This window comes from Coturnix japonica, chromosome 2, assembly GCF_001577835.2.
Source record: "Coturnix japonica isolate 7356 chromosome 2, Coturnix japonica 2.1, whole genome shotgun sequence".
Lineage (NCBI taxonomy): Eukaryota > Metazoa > Chordata > Aves > Galliformes > Phasianidae > Coturnix > Coturnix japonica.
In genome coordinates, this window is record NC_029517.1 from 4,295,623 (window position 1) to 4,313,707 (window position 18,085).

Consider the following 18,085-nt stretch of genomic DNA (forward strand, 5'->3'; position numbering starts at 1 on the left):
TTAATCCTTGGCTCTGGCGACAGGCTCATCAAAACCACTGGCTTCTCTCAAAATGCCTTAAGTAGAAACGGATCTCGCAGCCTTCCAGAGTGCAGGGGATGCAGCATCATGTCCAGCATCTGTAACCCTTAAATGTGAGACAGATCTCAGTTCTCCCAAAATTGTCTAATGAAACACCATCCAGCACCATTAACCAGCCTTTTTGTGGCAGGCCTTTAAATGGCAAACTGATTGTAAGGCTGATACTATTACATTGCTGCTGGAAACATTAGGGTATTACGCTTTCCTGTTCTGATTGCCTGGCAAACTTAAAGGAGGTGGTGACTTTTGTTGCGTATAACTTTTCCTGTATCTGTCCTATTACTGAGGTTATAGTGTAACACGTGAGATGTGGTTCCTACAGCAACTAGCTCTGCTACGAGTTTCTTCTCCCTCTGGGGGTGTATAAAATTCCAGCCATCTAATACTCTTGCATTTATCTGTAATCATCCTCTAAAATGCTCCAGTTTTCCTCTCCTTCTCCTCTATTATGTCTTCTCTCCCTGTGATGAAACATTAAACAGGATGGCTGGTGGCTGTCACATGGCTGCTTTCTTCCTCTCCTAAGGAGGAACATTAGAAGCAGACTTCCTAAATGCCATTAGCAGTGCTCAGGGCTGTAGGTGAGGTTGAAGAAACGCGTGTTGGACTCGGAGCAGGAAGCACTGATGTTTGTGCTGCCTTGACGTTGAAAGTGAATCAATGGAACAATTAGGACTTCTTACCCCAAGGGTGCGATTACACGAAAGTTTTCTCCAGCAGCAGAGCTGGTTTTAGAAGTTCCTGGCTGCTGGTTCTCCACCCTGCCTGGAAAACTGGATTACCAGTTAGTGCAGTGATCTCATTTACAGTATGGCTTGGTAAGCAGGCTCATTGGCACAACAAGGGAGGAGGTGAACTGTGGTGCTGGAACTCATTAAATCTCATTGTGCTGCTTAAGAAAACAATCACACAATGGCCTGGGTTGGAAGGGACCTCAAGGATCATCAATCTCCAACCCCCCTCCCTGGGCCACAGGCAGGGCTACCAACCTCTACTAGACCAGGCTGCCCATCCAACCAGGCCTTGAACACCTCAGAGTTGGGGCATCCACAGCCTCTCTGGGCAGCCTGTGCCAGCACTTCGCCACTCTCATAGTAAAGAACTTCCCCCTGACATCCAACCTACATCTTCCCTCCTTCAGCTTAAAACCATTTTCCATTTCCTCTTGTCCTGCTGTTATCTGCCCTTTCAAAACAATGGGGGAGCTTATAGTACAGTACATGTTTGGCTTTACTTGGTATGTGTATGGGGTACAGGGTGGGACTGCAGTCACTAGGGTGGGTGGTGAATAGTCTGCCAGATCTTAATCTACAAGAACATTGCCGCCTTAGAAATTCAGGATGTTCTTTGTTCACAGGTTTCTCTTTGCTGCTTAGATACTGCTGTCATGGGTGAAAGTTAATGGTATCCTTCTGGAAAACTGGAAATGAGCTTCTGTGGATCAAGTCAGGCGTCATCAGCTATTCTCCATCTGTGCCAAAGTGAGAAAGGCAAACTGCAGAGCTTCCTGCTCTTCAGTGCTTGGGGGGCAGCAGGGAGAGCAAATGGGGGGATTGATTCCTTTTGTGCAGCTGGACAGATGTCTGATCCATCTGCTGCGGGGCTGATGCAAGCAGTGAGGACTCCAGAACAAGTTACTCCCTGAGTATTTGTGTTTGACATTTAGTAGTTACAGGCTGGGTTTTGTTGTGTGAGGGTAAGCCTATGCGCAGCTGGTTCCCTGGTGACTTCTGCTGTCATTAGGAGCTATTGCATTAGGAACTATCAGAGCAGGCTGTGAAGCTTGTTAGTTTGAATGGAAAACCACTTAACTTTCAATTGCTGTACGGTCAGCACTGTGGGACTGCACTTTGCTAAGCAGACGTAATATGGCTTGCGATTGGCGTCACTTACTGGGGCACTTGAATGCTGAATGACAAGTAATGCTAAATGCTCTATCACGTTGCTCAGTATCTTGTGGGCTTCCTGTTGGTGTGCTGCTCAGGATAGATTTGATAGGCAGCTATTTGTCCTGCAGATTGCTCAGTGCAGTGGTGTATGTGGAGCACAAATCCACACTGACATTACATTTAAGCAGATATTCAGCAGAGTTTAGGTGTGCTCCAGACTTCCTCAGTTACTCTTTGAAAGTGGCTTAGAAGCTGGCAGTACCCAGAGTTAGGATGGTGTTCTGAAACAGGATGATCAGTGTGGGTAGAACACATGCTTCTGTGTAAGTCTGATCTTTGTTCCAGTTCAGCTGAATGTTCCTGGTTAATGTCTAGCAGTTAATGTGCTGCTGTTTTGGGAACATGCCGCTGTATGCAAAGCAGTCCTTTTCTCCCCTTAGGCTATGGATAGGGCTCCAACCTACTAACCTCCTACAGCATAATGCAGTTGGTGAAAGTGAGAGCATTTCATAGGATCATAGAGTTGTTAGAGTTCGAAGGGACCTTTAAAGGTTATCTTGTCCAATTCCCTTGCAGCGAACAAGGGAAACAAAAGAGGGATGAACCATCTTAACACTTTCTTCCACAGGAAAGTGGCTCTTCTTTTGCTACTTCCCTGAGAGAGGCATTTTGCTGATGGCCTTGTTGCTGTTTTTCTTTCTGTAGAAGACTGGCAAATTCCTTCACTTCTTTGGCCATCTCATTAGGAAAGTGGATTTAGAAAAACATGCTTAAAATGGCAGGTTGGGCTGGGAGCAGACGCACAGCATGGGTGTGAATCAGCTGTTGCCCATTGACAAAGAAGGCTTGTTGTGTGCGTGTCCTCTTGTCTTTTATTTTTCTTCCCTCTTTTTCTGGGTTTGGGTACAACCTCAAACTTGGCTGACCCAGGATTTCTGACCAAATGATTTTGAGCACCTTATTATCTCCCTCCTCATGTTCCCTGAGCTCTTTGCAGGAGAGGGGGGAAATACTTCTGAACGAGGGCCGCTAACAGAGCTCTGGGGGTGGAAAGAGGACAAAATGAATACGTGAAGAACTGCATATTTTCACTGGACTTCTGAACAAGTGGCAGTTTGTTCTCCAGATAAAGGCATGTTTCAGAGGAAGAACCTGAACAGTGAAAGTGTTTTTGGTCTTTTTCTGTAGGTGTAAAAAAAAAATTCTTGTCCAAAATAAGGAACATCAGGGCTTGCAGGCACATACTTACTAGTATGAATAAGTGACAGGCTGAATCCCAGGTGAGTCCTAGTGCTGTACAATAGAGCTTCTCAGCCAGCAGAATCTACAGGGTGAGATCTCAGTGAAGGGGTTTGTATTCTGGCTTTGGGTGCTTCACAGGTCCATTCAGTGAAGATAATGCTGCTCCCATGCAGGTAGCCCAGCATGCAGAACAACCTGAGTTATGGCTGGGTAGAAACCTGGACTAAATCAAGACCCAGAACAAAGCTAACTGAAGACAAGGGCCTCTATGCTTAGTTGTATTCAGCCTTCTTTTACCTTGTCTAAGAAGAGTATTCTTGCATGAAATGTTGGGGAGGTGTTATACATCCAGACTTCTTTCTTTTATTTGCTTCTTCATTTGCTTTCATTTACTTTTGCTGGATGCTTCATCCAGGCTGGATGTGGCTCTGGGCAGTCTGGTCTGGTGGCTGGCAACCCTGCATATAGCAGGGGGGTTGAAACTGGATGATCATTGCAGTCCTTTTTCAACCCAGGCCATTCTATGATTCTTTTTTTTCCTGTCTTGTTGATGTGTGTTAGGATCACATCTTTTGCAAATACCACGAGCCAAATAAAGGTTTTCTGGTGGTAGAAACTGGAGGTGCCATTCTGGAGAAGAGTGTATCTGGTCTTATTGCTTGCAGCTGGCACAAGGGGCTGTCAGCTCCTTTCCCTGCTCACGAGTGTGTTCTTCCCTTCCTTTCTCCTTGGCTCAGGCACTCATCTATCCCATAGATTATTTATGCTCACTGCTAACAAAACACAGCCTTTTTTCTTCTCAGTTTAGTTTTCGGTCTGCTTAGCAGTTATCTTAGTGATGCCCAGCTCCTCTACAATGATGAAGATGGAAAGTGTGTGCTGCTGACATTACTTTGTGCTGGTATCTGTAAAAAAACTTAATAGCCAATTATGTGCTGATTAAATCGTGTAAACCAGTGTCTGAAGGGGCTACAAAGCACATACCTGGAAAGCAAACTTAGGCATCCTATGTTGGGGTGGAGGGAGCAATAAAATCTAGCTCTGAGGCGGTTGTCTTTAATCCAGATACAAAGAACATAATATCCAGTATACTGTGAAAACAGAACTTGCACAAGAAAAGTGTTGTTGGTCAACGATTCAGCTTATTTCTGGGTGTAATTCAAAGAGGTGGTTTACTCCATAAAATGTGGTTTGTCACACAAGGTGATGTAATTCACACCATGACTGGGAGGGAAAGGAAGCCTAATGCTTCTTGAGAAGGACCTAAGCTATCCTAGTTTTGTATGCAGTAAAGAAATGATTTCTTCTCAGAGTTCAGCCTCATTTGTTCAATATTCAGTTTTAATTTCCTCTGTATTGAGTTTGTTAAAGCACAGGGTCTGATTTTTATTAAGCTTTTTGTCCTACGCTTGTGAGTCCCTGCAGCTCCCCTGTTTGTTCCATTTCCCTCTTTAGTACAAAAACAGCTGTAGCATCAGTATCTACTGAATGCCCTTCCAAGAGTTCTGTGTGTATATGGTTTACAGTCTTTGAACAAGCCAAAATATAATGGATTCCTTGTGATTGTGGGGTATTTACAGCCTCCCATGAGGATCTGCCTTCTCTGTCAGGCTCATGGCTGTAAGGCCTGTGTTCTTACCACTGCTTTCCCTTCAGGAGAATCTCCGGCCACTGGCAGATCCTTCTGCTTCTCTTCCCAGTAAACTTCTGTACAGAGTGTTTATAAAAAGTATACAAATCAGCTCTTCTCGTTGAAGCTAATGTGTTGAACTATTTTCTCTAGGCTCCGTTTTGGATATTATAAAGCACATTGTGGCCAAAGGAGAACACAAGACTGGTGTCCTGGATGAGCCCTGTATAGCCACGATCCTCAAGGAGGTGCTGGAGGGGCTGGACTACCTGCATAAAAACGGACAAATCCACAGGTATTTTTCATGTTTCTCATCACTGTCCTGAAGTGTGCAACACTGGATAACAGATAACTGGATAACAGATAACCACTGGAACAGCAGGTGAGCTGGGATGACCAGACTGCATCTGCTCTTAGAGAGTGGAAAACAAAGATTGGGGCTTTACTGAAACTCAAGAGTTGAGTTTTCTGCAACTATTTCTTTAGAAAATATATGAGCACGACAAGTTTGGGTAAACCCTGGGATATCTGAAGTTCTTGTATAGAAAACCTCTTTCCAAATATCAAAGTCCAGCTACAAAGAGTGATTATTAGGTCTGGAAAAGCTTTGGCTGGTCTCATGTCTTGCAGAGCTACAGAAGAGCTACAAATCACTCGCTATGAGTGCTGTGTAAGAAACATTGGACAATTTAATAAGGAGTCCTTCAAGCCTGGTTGTTTTTTGTTCTTTTTAAGGCAGGACGCTGCAGGGTGAACATCGTGACATTTAAATTTGGGTGTTTTCATTTAAAAAAGATGGAAACAAAATTAGAACTGAAAAACCGTTCTGTGGACAAAACCCAGTTAGTTAACTAACAGCCTCATGTGGTTTGATGGATCACTGAAACGTGGGCTTACTGTGCTGCTCTGTCATTTTGGGGCGTATTTTTAAAGCATATTTTCCTGTCCCCTGGTGTTTCAAGGTGTGGTGTAGTTTAGAAAGAGACGGTGCCGATTCAGTATGTTCTGTCATTTAAAAAAATAAATGTACAATCTTAAGTATGCACTGAAAATAGAACGTATGGCTTGTGGGTAATATACGTCATCCCAGCCACACGCTGCTGCTGGGAACAGCAATCTCTTCTTTGGGAATTCTATGAGCTTGGTTGTCTTCTGGTCCAATGCCATTATAAACTTGCTCCAGCACAGCAGCAGCAATGCTTGTCCCCTTGTGATATAGCTGCTCGAGAAGAGGTAACTCTTTCTGCCAAAAAATATTTTAATTAGAAAATCCAAGAAGCATTAATTTCATAGTTTTGATCAAACTGAATGGCCTTTGTGGGTTTGTTTCTGGTTTAAAAAGGAACAAAGGGTCGGGAGCAACTTTGGAATGGTTCATTTGCCTGAAAGAAATCTCAGATTTCAGTTTCCAGTCTCCATTGCAATTCCTGTTTAACAAGAATAGTTGTTTTTGCTGAAGACTGTTCTGATTCACAGCTGTTCACTTAACTTTCATTTTGAGAAATGATTTCAGGCAGCTCCAGGAAGGTAATGTAAGAGAACAGGAAGGTAATGTAAGAGAACAGATTACTTGCTCTTGCACCCTTACCGTAAATAATTCACCCAACCATGTTCATCTGTGACTTCCAGTTGATCTTTTTGCTTATTTAGTTCATCTTGTCCAATTAAATCTAAATGGAATGTGTTAAATTTCTTTCTTCTTTCCTAAAGATGTCATGTAGGGATTTCTTACAACGAACCGTTTCTCTGCGTGCCTTCCTGTAGTGGAACAGCAGAACTAATAGTTGTGGTGAGGATTGGAGCATGAGCTACATGGATACGTGTATTAGGGCAGCTCCAACAGTTGAAGTGTTTGAATTCACGCTTTGTGTGGGGCACAGAGTGGTCTGGGAAACCTCACTGTGCTGAGAAATCTGGTGGTAAGCTGAGGTATGGAAGGGAAGTTGTGTGTAGGTTTCCTACCTGTGAAGCAATGGATGGGTTTGTAACTGGTGGCTGAGAGCAAGCTGTACTTGCCTCTGAGTGAAGAAATGTGCTTCCTTAATAGAGTTAATCATACTGGCTTGCATTTGATCCAGATGTGTGTACACCACCGGGATAAACACAGCTTAAAGCTGTGTGAGGAAAAGTCCCATCTGCGCTACATACGAATGGCTGTATGGTTTTCACATTTTGCTTAACACGAGGGGTCATAACAGTGGCTGTGCCTGAATGGGAACGCAGATGGAAGTCTTGCCAGAGATGCTTTGAGAGGAAGTGTTTAAAATAACTAAGCTTCGCTCCCCTGGGCCAGCTTAAAGCATCTGGCTCTAGAGGAAGCAGCATCAGGTGATGGCTGAGCTGCCGAATGTGGTGTCTGTGATGAAGGGCAGAACCTCAGACCAGAACGGTCAGCTGTGAAGGGTAAGAACTGAAAGTCTGATGTTAGGTATTGAACAACAAACCCAAGGCAAGCAGCAATCCAGCAAAGCATGGAGTTCAGCTGGTTACAAATGCAGTTGGGGTATTATTTATGTGTCGTCATACCTTGGTGAAAATGACAGATTCATTTATTTAGGGACAAGGTCTGAGTAAGAAACAAAAAAGTACAATTAGCACACCTGCATTGGACAAGCTGGCTATTGAGAAAGCCCAAAGGATAGGTGTGTGGACCCAACTGCTGACCTGAAGTGGGAACAGCTTGTTACTGCTGTAAGTAATCAGTCAGACCAGAGCAAAATGTGTATCCGATGGTGGAGCTCAATGCTTCTAAATTATGTATCATGTTAAATGGGTAAATTAAGTTAACAAGTAGAAAACTGCCTTAATGAAATTCTGCTGTGCATAAGCTTGTCTTGAACTTAATGCCGCTTCCAATTAAGGTTTGGGGAGCTGGCTTTGCAAGGGAGCAAAGGGACAGGTGAGTGGTTTGACAGCATTCTCTAGAGGAGATCGGAAAGGCAAATACCTAGTGAAGGCTTAAATTCTATTTTTCTTTGTTTGCTTTCCTAATTAACAAGCAGAGCTATGCTGAGGCTTGAATAGATGCCATTGTTCAGCAGCAAACGCTTGGGTTTCTCACATTATACAAAGTTCCATCTTTTGTAAGGGTTGAACAGGATCTGAGGCCTTATGCAAAGAACAGAGGAGAAAGCAGAATGGGTTTTATCATCTTGAAGCAGTGAACAATTGCAAGTAATTCCTGTCATCTATCAAAACCAGTGCTGTCTCCCCTGTCTCAGGGCTGGCAGCTCTGCCTGCGTTGCCAAGTCCCTGTGCCAGCTGCTTATGTCACCACTGTGGTTTTCTGTATCACCTGGCGATCCCAGCGGCACCCTGAAATCCCAGTGCTCCATCTCATGCTGAGGGAGATGGACTTGGAACCCTTCCTATGGAGCTGTCCTGCAGGATCCTGCTCAGCTGCTTTTATGGAAGAGGACCAAGACCAATGTGCTGATCTCACCCTGGTGACCGCAGCAGGGTGACCTGGGGGTGGGGGGATATGATGCACCTCTCCCTGTTTAGGCTGCAGTTCCACACTGGATCTGGGGATTAGCAGTTACCCAGCAGTTTGAAAGACCTGGAAATAAAGCAAAAGCAACCCATGAGGTTGTTGTTTTTTTTTTCTGGGGGGGGGGGTTGGATGGGAGTTCCAAGCATTTTCAAGCAGTGCTCTTTATGGCAATCTGACAACTGTATCATGCTGATTAACTGTTATAAGGGCTCTCTGCCTTTCTCCCTATTTTTATCTCAGCTTATCTTCTGTTTGTGATTAGCTGTTGTGTAACTGAATATTTCAGTCCAGGTGAAATGATATATTTGCATATACTTAAAGCCCCTGTTGTAGCACAACAAATATGATGCTTGCTTGTCCTTCTGTAAAAACAAAAAGCACAGGCAGTGCTTTGGGGTTGCACACACTTGAAGTGCTGTCATGGCAGTGATCCAGCTATAAATTTGTTTGGTGCTCTACTTCTAGGTTGGAAGAGCAACGCAGCAGCACATTTGATACTCGAGGTTAGATCAGCTTGTGCTCCAACACAGCTTCACTGTTTGCTTCTAACTATATCACCAACACATATTTGTCTGTGTGGTTTTGCAGCAATGCTCTTCTGGTAGTGAGTTGGATATAAGGTGAAGGAGCTGATGGATATGTTTTGGCAGACCTCAACTGTCTTACAGGATTCAAGCTTAATTTTCACATAGCTGATTAAAGCATTGATATCTGGGTTGGCAGGTACCGTGGTAAAACTGGATTTCAATATGTCTCTCAGCATTTTGCCAACTGAAATACTGTAGTTCTTTGTTTCTGCAGCAGTGCTGTAGGAAAACATACTGGCCCTATTCCAGCTTGGGCTGTAATCTTGTTTTAGGGAGCACATTTTCAGAGTGGAATTTTGGTAGGGAAGGAGCGAGACGTGATGATGTGGATTCACCTCTAATTGCCAGTTGGATTTTCTAAGTAGGTATGTGAGTAATTGGAAAGCCTAGCCTACTGCTCAGCCATGGGGAGTGGATTACCCCAAGTCTCAGAGCCTGGTAGACTGTTTCCTCGTATAGAAAGTTGGCACCAAAGTATGGGAAAAACATTGTGTCCCTGGGTATGGAGAAGTGCTGGGCAAACATCTCTCCAGGCCAAGAAGGGAGGTGAAGATTTTAAGGTAGGAAGCAGAAGAGAGGTTGGGGTGACACCTGAAGTTTTTGGTCAGCAATTCAAGCCCACATTGCATGCTACCATGGTGTTCTGCAGTTCCCGAGTGGCCAGGAGTATTATTTGAGATGGATGTGTTGGCAGGGTAACAATCCTCATTCCATTTCAGCAGTGTTTTCAAGTGACAATATCACAGACTGACTTAGCCATACACATTTTACTCCAGCATTTTTTTGTGATGTCTCAGGTCACTGCTGTTACCAATGTAGGTTATTAGGATCAGGATTACTGAAATAGGCTCTTGTAAGGTCTCCCCAGCAGTAGGTTAATTAAAGTTGCTGGTGTTCATCCTTCCTGCAGCGATGCATAAAGTCAATAACCCACTTCAAGAAGGTGGCTGTGACCACCATCCCCTGCTGCAATATGGCAACTTCTCCTTTACAGATCCTAAAACCAGTGCATGTGGAATTGCCTTAAGCATTTATTCAGATTACTGCAGTGTTTTCATTCATGCCTTATGCTAAAGCACAAGAAACAAATCATTTACTGAATTCGTATGGTAACATTAAGCATGCTTTAAAATTTTATGAGGTTGCATCAGGGATTATTTCTGCACGTTAACTAGATCAAATTATATCCTGTCTTGCAGAGTTCTTGGAAGGCTTTCCAAAGTAAAACATCATACTTTCAAACAAAACTGAGACAAAGTCCACATGCGTTCAGGACAACAAACAGGGAATTGCTATAGAGAAGTCCATCACTAAGTGGAAAGCATCACCAAGTTGGACTGGGGGTGCCAAGTGGACTGTTTCCATTGTAAAGATATATTTTAATATAAACTAACCCAATTTTATAACTGCTTTCTCCATGTCATACAGACAGCTGGATAAAATAAGGCAAGCTTTCCTCTTGTAACACTGGCTTGGCTTAAAACTAATTACAGGTTTGGGAGAAGAAAGTCAGACCAGTGAGCTGTGTTGGAGATATGGATGGCTCTTGGGCCTTGTGTATATGTAGATATACAGCAGGGCTGCCCATTGCCTTGTGGAACCAAGACCTATTTAAGCTGTGTTGTATCAAAATCATGGGTTTTATTTGATCCGTGCCTGTGTTTCCTGGAATGAACTTTCATCTCTGTCACGATGTGGTGAAAGCTGGATATGCGTGAATCATTGGCTTTCTTCATTCATCATTGGCTTTGACTACGTGAGTGGCAGTCGTGTGCACAGAAACAGGATCTTCCCCACTAGGAACAAGGTTTAGAACATACGCTTTATTGGTGTTGCCACAGGGACTGTATCTGCCTACCTGTTGAATGATTGGGCAAGGAATGTTCATATAAGGCCAGGTTATAATGGGGTGTTGTCTCCCGTTACCAATGGCTAAGACAAGGCCTCCCAAAAATATCCAGGCCTTCAGGGGAAGGAGGCTTTGACCATCACGGTGCATGGTGATAGGGCTAGGCCTAGCTGGAGCAGCTCCTGCAATAATGTAGGATCATGGAATGAGTTGGGTTAGGAGGGACCTCAAAGATCATCTTGTTCCAACCCATCTACTTGCAGCTGAGCTCACTTGGATGCTGGTGCTGAGCTGCAGGTGTGGCAATGGAAGGTAAAGACTGAAGCATGAAGGAGCCACACCTCATTTCAACCATTGTAAGGCTTGTAAACATGTGGGATGAGAAGGAAAACCATCAAAGAGCAAGGCTGGCAGAAGAGCAAGAAGCGTAAGCTGGGCGGAATTTGCTGAGAGAAAGGAAAGTTGCTTACACAGAGATAACAGTGAATGTCTGACACAGGAGGGCAGTGAGTGATGTGGCACTAGTCATGTCATGCTGTCTCACCTTGTCAGACATGCACTGAGTTAGCTCAGCTCTCTGTACTGCCTCAGCATCTTGCCATCCCTCGGAGCTATTCAGCTGTAGCTGAGATGACAGCAAGGATTTTGGTAACATCTCTGGCAGCGTGTTTTGTGCGCTCTCTTTTGTCTGAGCTGACATAGTGACTTAACCTAAAGTGAATCAGACTTCTGAGTCACGGTTTCTTGGACCCTAAACCTCAGACTTAAAGCAGCACTGGAGTAAAAAAAATAGGGAGTGTACCAAGTAAGTGCATTGTGGATCCTTTGAAGGGTATTTTATGCTGTCCTAAAAGAAAGCACAACAGGAGATTAATTTGTCATGTCACTCTGCCTACGACTGTGTTACCTCCAGCCACTAAAGTAGGTTAAAAAGCACTGGAACATTCTTATCTATGCAAATGTAAGGCTTTACAAATCCTGCTAATGTGTATGAGACTCAGAGTAAATAATGAGTTTCCCTGTGTGAGCGGTGCTTTGCTCCTGTTTTTAGGCTCTGCTTTTTCCCTGCGGTTCAGAGAAGTGGGAACACAGGTAACAGTGAATTACTGAAGAGAGAATAACTCTTGATTGTGGAGAGAATGGGCCTCGTTTGGTGGATAATGTTACAAATTGATTCACATTTAACTGAAAGTAGAGAGATTGTCCTGAAAGCGTTGTGCAGATTACTCAGAATAATGTTGACTGCAGCAGTTGGTGATGTTCATAATAAATATTGGGTTATTTGTGACCATTAACAGAAAACAGTAGTTCTTCTATCTGCACCTTTTTGTAGAAAAGAAATATACTAATGGAACTTGGCAGGAGCAGCCCCACCTTTACCGAGCCAAATTATGCATTGTAGAGTTCAGCACATGGAAATGTATTGTTGGAGCTGGTGTAAACTGCATCTAATGGCAGATGACTCACGGCTGTGCTGACAGCCAACATCGCATCCTAAAGGCACATACAAGCAGGTGATCAGAAGAGAAGGCACAATAAACAAGGCTTCTCTTCTTTGTCCCATTCCCATCGCGGTCTTCTACTTGAGGTGTGGCCTCACCAGTGCTGAGTACAGAGGAACAATCCCTTCTCTGCTCCTGCTGGCAGCACTCTTTCTGATGCAAGCCAGGATGCCATTGGCCTCCTTGGCCACCTGGGCACACTATATATATATATACACTATATATTTTATATATATTATATATATATAATCAGTATATAAGAAGAGAATAAACAGGAAACCACCATTCCTCCTTCTCCCTGCCTCACTGCTTTAAATGTAGTTAGTCTTAAAGATGGTTTTTAAGTCATACTGATTTTTTAATGATCTCAGAAGCTAAAGATAGGAAACCTGTGTTCATCCAGCAATGGTTCTGCCCAGTGCTCCTTGCTGCTGTAGGTAGCATGCTACCCTCATAGTGGATGGAGGAATGGCAAAGCTGGGTGATGTTCCAGTGGTTCAGTGCATCCATCTTTAGTACCGGAAGTGATTACTTCACTATACCTTTCATCATCTAAAGAAGGGGCCATAGGAAAGAAAGAAATTGACTCTTTAGTGGGTTCTGTTGTGATAATATAAGGGGAGATGGTTTCAAACTGAAAGAGGGAAGATTTAAACTGGGCATAAGGAAAAAAGTTTTCCATGGTAAGTGTAGTAAAGCACTTGGCACAGGTTGCCCAGAGAGGTGGTGGGTGCCCTATCCCTGGAGGCACCCAAAATCAAGGGATGGGGTTCTGAGCACGTGATGGAGCTGTGGGTGTCCCTGTTCATTGCAGGGCAGTTGGACCAGATGGCCTTTAAGGGTCCCTTCCAACTCAAGCGATTCTGTGTGTCTCAAAGGCATTTTCTATAGATGCTGGCAGAGATGTTTTCCATCTCCTGTTACAGTCTCTGATGGCTTTGTGGGAGTATAGAGGAGAGTCAGTTTGGTAACTCAATTAAATGGAAATAAACTCTCCAAAGCTCTGATTGTATTGAATTTGGCCAATGGATGCTGCAAGGGAAGGTGTAGTTGCATGTTTAATGTTGTATTTAATCTCTCCAGATACTTCCCTGTACTTAAAGGTCCCTGAGTGCTGCAGTGCTGATGCCTGCTTGTCTGTGAAGGCTGCAACTCTTAGAAGGGGAAGGGTAATGCTTCTTGGCAGGAAAGCTAGCTTTCCCCTTAGTGCACACTCATGTTTGGCCAGCATGAAATGAGCAGGGCTGGAGTTGGCCAGCAACAATGTGGTTTGTGTGGTTATTCCAGTATCAATGTTGGATCTCCTTAGTGCTTGAAAACCCATTCTGATATTAAATCAGCTTTTTGAAGCTAATTCTGAATATCATTCAGCGTTTCCATGCATCTTTATCTGCGTCATTAAAACAAGTTAGCATTTCCTGTGCTTGTTCTTATGCTTACACTTCAGACATGGATGAGGCCTCTGAGATGGTTCCTGCTAGCAAGTGGTGTTTGTTTGGCAGGACTTGAAGTGCTTCTTTAAAAGACTTTGTCTGTATGGTAAAAATCATCTTTTACTGGCCCTGTCTTACAGTTTTCATTCACTTTTGTTCTACTAGTTGCTGGTGCGGGGGGGAGCCTTACTGTGCCAATGCCTTACACTGGGTGTTGGGAGGAACTTAGCAGTGCTGGAGAAGATGTGTCCAGAATTGTCCTGGCAGCAGCCCAGGCTCTTCAGAAGCCAAGAAGGAGATTTCCAGGGCCCAAACAGGATGCTCTGGCCAGGCCATCACGCCAGTTCTGCTCTCACAACTCACAAGGGAGGAGAGAAAAATAGCTTTTGGCTTTCTCTGTTGAAAGGATTTTGGGTATTTGCAGAAGGTGTCCGGGGGGAGAATCTGTTCTTTCTTCTGTTCTCTTCCCTGCGGATGGCTGCCATTACATAAGGTATGCCACACCGTTGCTGCATCCATTCCCAATGCAGGCACTTTGCTTGCAACCCTTCTTGATACAGTGCTCAGGTCTGCATGCTGTTACAGCCAAAGCATGGCTAACAGCTGTGCAGGTCTCAAGTGTATAGGTACTTCTTTTGGCATGACGTGGCGAGCAGCCTCAGAAAACAGGCTATAAAACTTCCAAGCATGTGAACCAGGTGTGGATGTAGCAGGGCATGGGGCTGAGGGGTATTTTTCAGTAAGTTTTTCAGTTTCTTTGTATCCATAGCACTTACCAGAGAACTTACAATCTATCTTATGTCTTTTTTTTTGTGATTAGGGGCAAGAAGTTCTAATGGAGCAGAATGTAAAATAACCAGCTTGTAATGCATTGGTCGAAGGGAAGTTTTAATGAGTTCCACTCACTGTTGCTTTGTCTTTCTGCAGGGATGTGAAAGCAGGAAACATTCTTCTTGGAGAAGATGGCTCAGTGCAAATCGCAGGTAATGTTTTCCTAGTAGCTTTCAGTAAGCTCTGAGCATAACCTTGTGTCTGGAGATACTCTTTAATGGGCATGAAAAACAAACCCATACTGCTGAGTTGAATGGAACGCTGTGGAAGCAGCCATGCAGGCAGCCGAGCTGCTGGATCCAGAGACAAGGCAGGGAGGAATTCTGGGGTTGCTTTAGCTAATACAGATGTGTCTGGAGATGTCTGTGCTTACTGCTGTCACAATCTGTGTCAATGCACAGTTTAAATAAGATTTTTGGAGAGTACATTTAGAATGTTACATTTAGACTGGTTGTTTTTCCCCGTTGTGCTGTTTTCCTGTCCTCAGTACAGAAGATGCTCTTATGGATGTTCAGATTCTCCCTTTGCTGTCCTGCACCCTTCCCTGAGGCCTGCGCATCCTGTGGTGCCTTTGCAATCCTTACGCTATAATGTTTCTAATGAAGTGCAAATAATTCATCCCACTTGGCAGCTGATGGAAGGCGGGATGTGGTCACCAAAGTGCTTTGCACTAATAAAATACCTTTATTTTTTCTACAAAGGAGCCAAAATGTACCATTTTGGATTTGCAGTTGTACTGACTGTTAGGCTATATTTTAGGAGAGGCTGTAAATAGCTGTTGCATTAGGACAATGCACTACTTTCCTGCCAGCCTAGGATAAATCTACTTGTGTTTCTCTTCAACAGGGTGCCAAGGCTTGACTTTTTTATTAAGTCTTTTACTAAGTTGCCTGTTGTATTTTTGTCTGCTTGGATAACTCACAGTTGATAGGCAGCTTTAAGGCCAACTTAAACGGTCTCATAAAGTCTCTTCCTTAGCTTTTATGAATTTTGAAGTGTTTCGTTGGCTTGTGACTTGCAGATATTCCCCTGGACTAACCAAGGGAGGTTTAGGTTGGATCTTAGGAGGAAGTTTTTCACCCAGAGGGTGGTGATGCACTGGAACAGGTTGCCCAAGGAGGCTGTGGATGCCCCATCCCTGCAGGCATTCAAGGCCAGGCTGGATGTGGCTCTGGGCAGCCTGGGCTGCTGGTTGGTGACCCTGCACATAGCGGGGGGTTGGAACTAGATGAGCATTGTGGTCTTTTTCAACTCAGGCCATTCTGTGAGCAACAAAATATTCCCTTCAACCATTTTTGAGTTTGTTTTTTTTCGCTCTGAAGGTGCACAAGGAGTAACTCTAATCTTTCTTGCAACAAAGTAGAGCAACTGAACTCAGCCAAGGTCAGCAAGTTCATAACAGCATCAGGAAGTACTTTTGTTTCTGTGAAAGCAGCTGATGACTTGAAAGAAACAAAAATAAACGAATGACCAAATACAAGAGAGGAGGTTGGCCTGGACATAACATTAGAGTTTGTTTCTGTGGGAATTTCTGACACTTAAATTTCCTTTCTTCCCAACCCATGATGGAATACTGAAATTCCACATGAAATTTTTGAGCAGCAAAAAGCTGCTGGAAACAAATCAATTCAAATAAAGGGAATTTTGTTTCAGTAAGATCAAAGCGTTCCCATTTGGACAATATTTATGTGTCTTATGAATAATTTGGTTGATAATCGACCGCTTTAATTATCAGCTGGATGACTTCACTGTGTTCCCATGGAACAAAAGTGTTTGTTTCGCTGGAAAGTTACACCATGAGGAAGGAAAAAAAAATCGATCAGCTGTGGAATGAAGCCTGAGGTTACAGCACATGGAGGCCCCTCCCTGGAAGGAGCTGGTTTGGTGTATGTTAAACTGCAAACGGTTTAGCAGGAAAAGATGACTTCAGCTCTTTATAATGCATCCTTTCCCCTTTGTCATCCTTACATCAAAACTGCCCGCAAACCCTTGGTGTGAAGCTCTGAGAGTTTGGCTTTTGCAGCCTCACATTCCTGGGCACTTGCTGCTGCTTGACACCATTGGCCAGGCTTGTCTCAGAAGAAATGGAAATCCTAAATGCAGATCCGAGGAATGTAAATCTGACATTGCAAATCCTTCAAAACAAAGCAGGTTCTTTTAGGGAAGTTTATAGACAAGCCTGCCCTGTGGTGGAGGTAACCCAGCTGCTGGGCTGTTCCTCCATGGTGTATCAGTGAATTTAATGCAAGTATTGTTAACATATGCCTGCAAAACTTTCCCTGCACATACAGTTCATGGCAATAATGTTGCAGAGTTATTCAATTGCAACCCTTTGTGCTCCATGAAAATAGAGAAACCAGTTTTTTTTGCTAGTACAGACTGTGCAATTCTATGACGACCGAACAGAAAAAGCATCTTGTTGAGGGTTTGTGCAGCTTCTCTCATAGTTCTGAGCTGAAGGGTGCAGTTTGGGTGCAGGATGCACTGTGTTCATGCTGGTGCAGGTAGCACAGCGGAGAGGGGAAAAATCTTTGAGTTCAGAGGCATTTACTGAAAGTAGGCATTCTAAAAATGTCTCTAATGGCCCTCACAAATGGCTTAAACTCCTCCCCAGGTCCTAGGACTTGGTATTTTTATTCAAGGCTATTTTTAACTGTGCTCCTTTTGCTTTCGGAATATGCATCCACTGAACCAAGGCATAAAATTGCCTTTAACAGATGCCACCAAGGCCTGAATTGAAGCTGTTTTGCGTATATCTTAATCTTTTTCTCTTTTTCCCCAAGGGCACCGGTTGGGGCTTGTGGCTTGGCACCAAGTCTTTGGAGCCTGTTACGATCTGGAGAGCATTGCTTTCTCAGCGTGGAGTATTTTCTTGCACACTGAATTAATCTATCTCTGGGAGAGCTGAACTTTCTTTCCCTGATACCATTGTTCTGGGCCGTGCTGGCGGTGGCTGCAATGTAAATTGAGATAGCTGTGTTCTTTTGTGTTCCAGTCTCTCCATGGCAATTACTGTATTTTTTTAATCAGAACATAAAACCTCTGTGCCCTGGCATTTACTGGCTCCGTGGAGTCTAAAAGCTTGCATGGGTAAAAACACTTCTAGTCGAAATAAAGTGCATTGGCTCCAACACTCAGCAGAAACCAGGAGGCTTCCTCTCACAGTAAGCAAGGCTTGATGTTCCCAAGTTTATGTAACCATGCAATTATTAAGTTACTGGAAGATGAAGTGACAGGCTGCTGATAAATGGGGAGGGATGGGAAAGGAAAGGGACTGAGAGGAGAGAGCACGCTCGGTACATGAGGTTTGCTCACTATGAACCATGCTCCACCCAAGGCACCGTGTTCCCATCTCACTGCAAGTGGGTGCAGAACAAGTCCTTCTTTCTGACTGTAATCACTGGGATATTGAATAGTACTATCATACTCTCCTCCATTATTGAATGAAGAAACAAGAGTCTATGGAAGCTGACGTGTTCTTATGGAAAACATCCGCGTCCCTAACCGTGTGGGATTTTCCTATTGTAGGCATTGCTATTGTCCCCATA

The 18,085-nt window shown here is 43.9% G+C and overlaps 1 protein-coding gene across 1 annotated transcript in view; it reads left to right on the forward strand.

The window, feature by feature from the left end:
- The window catches only part of OXSR1 (oxidative stress responsive kinase 1), a 79,014-nt gene that overhangs the window by 35,731 nt on the left and 25,198 nt on the right, over nucleotides 1-18,085 (forward strand). Inside the window, exons 4-5 of the mRNA XM_015852904.2 lie at nucleotides 4,996-5,137; nucleotides 14,634-14,689. Of these exons, the coding sequence (XP_015708390.1) occupies nucleotides 4,996-5,137; nucleotides 14,634-14,689 (198 nt within the window). The remainder of the gene's footprint in view (nucleotides 1-4,995; nucleotides 5,138-14,633; nucleotides 14,690-18,085) is intronic.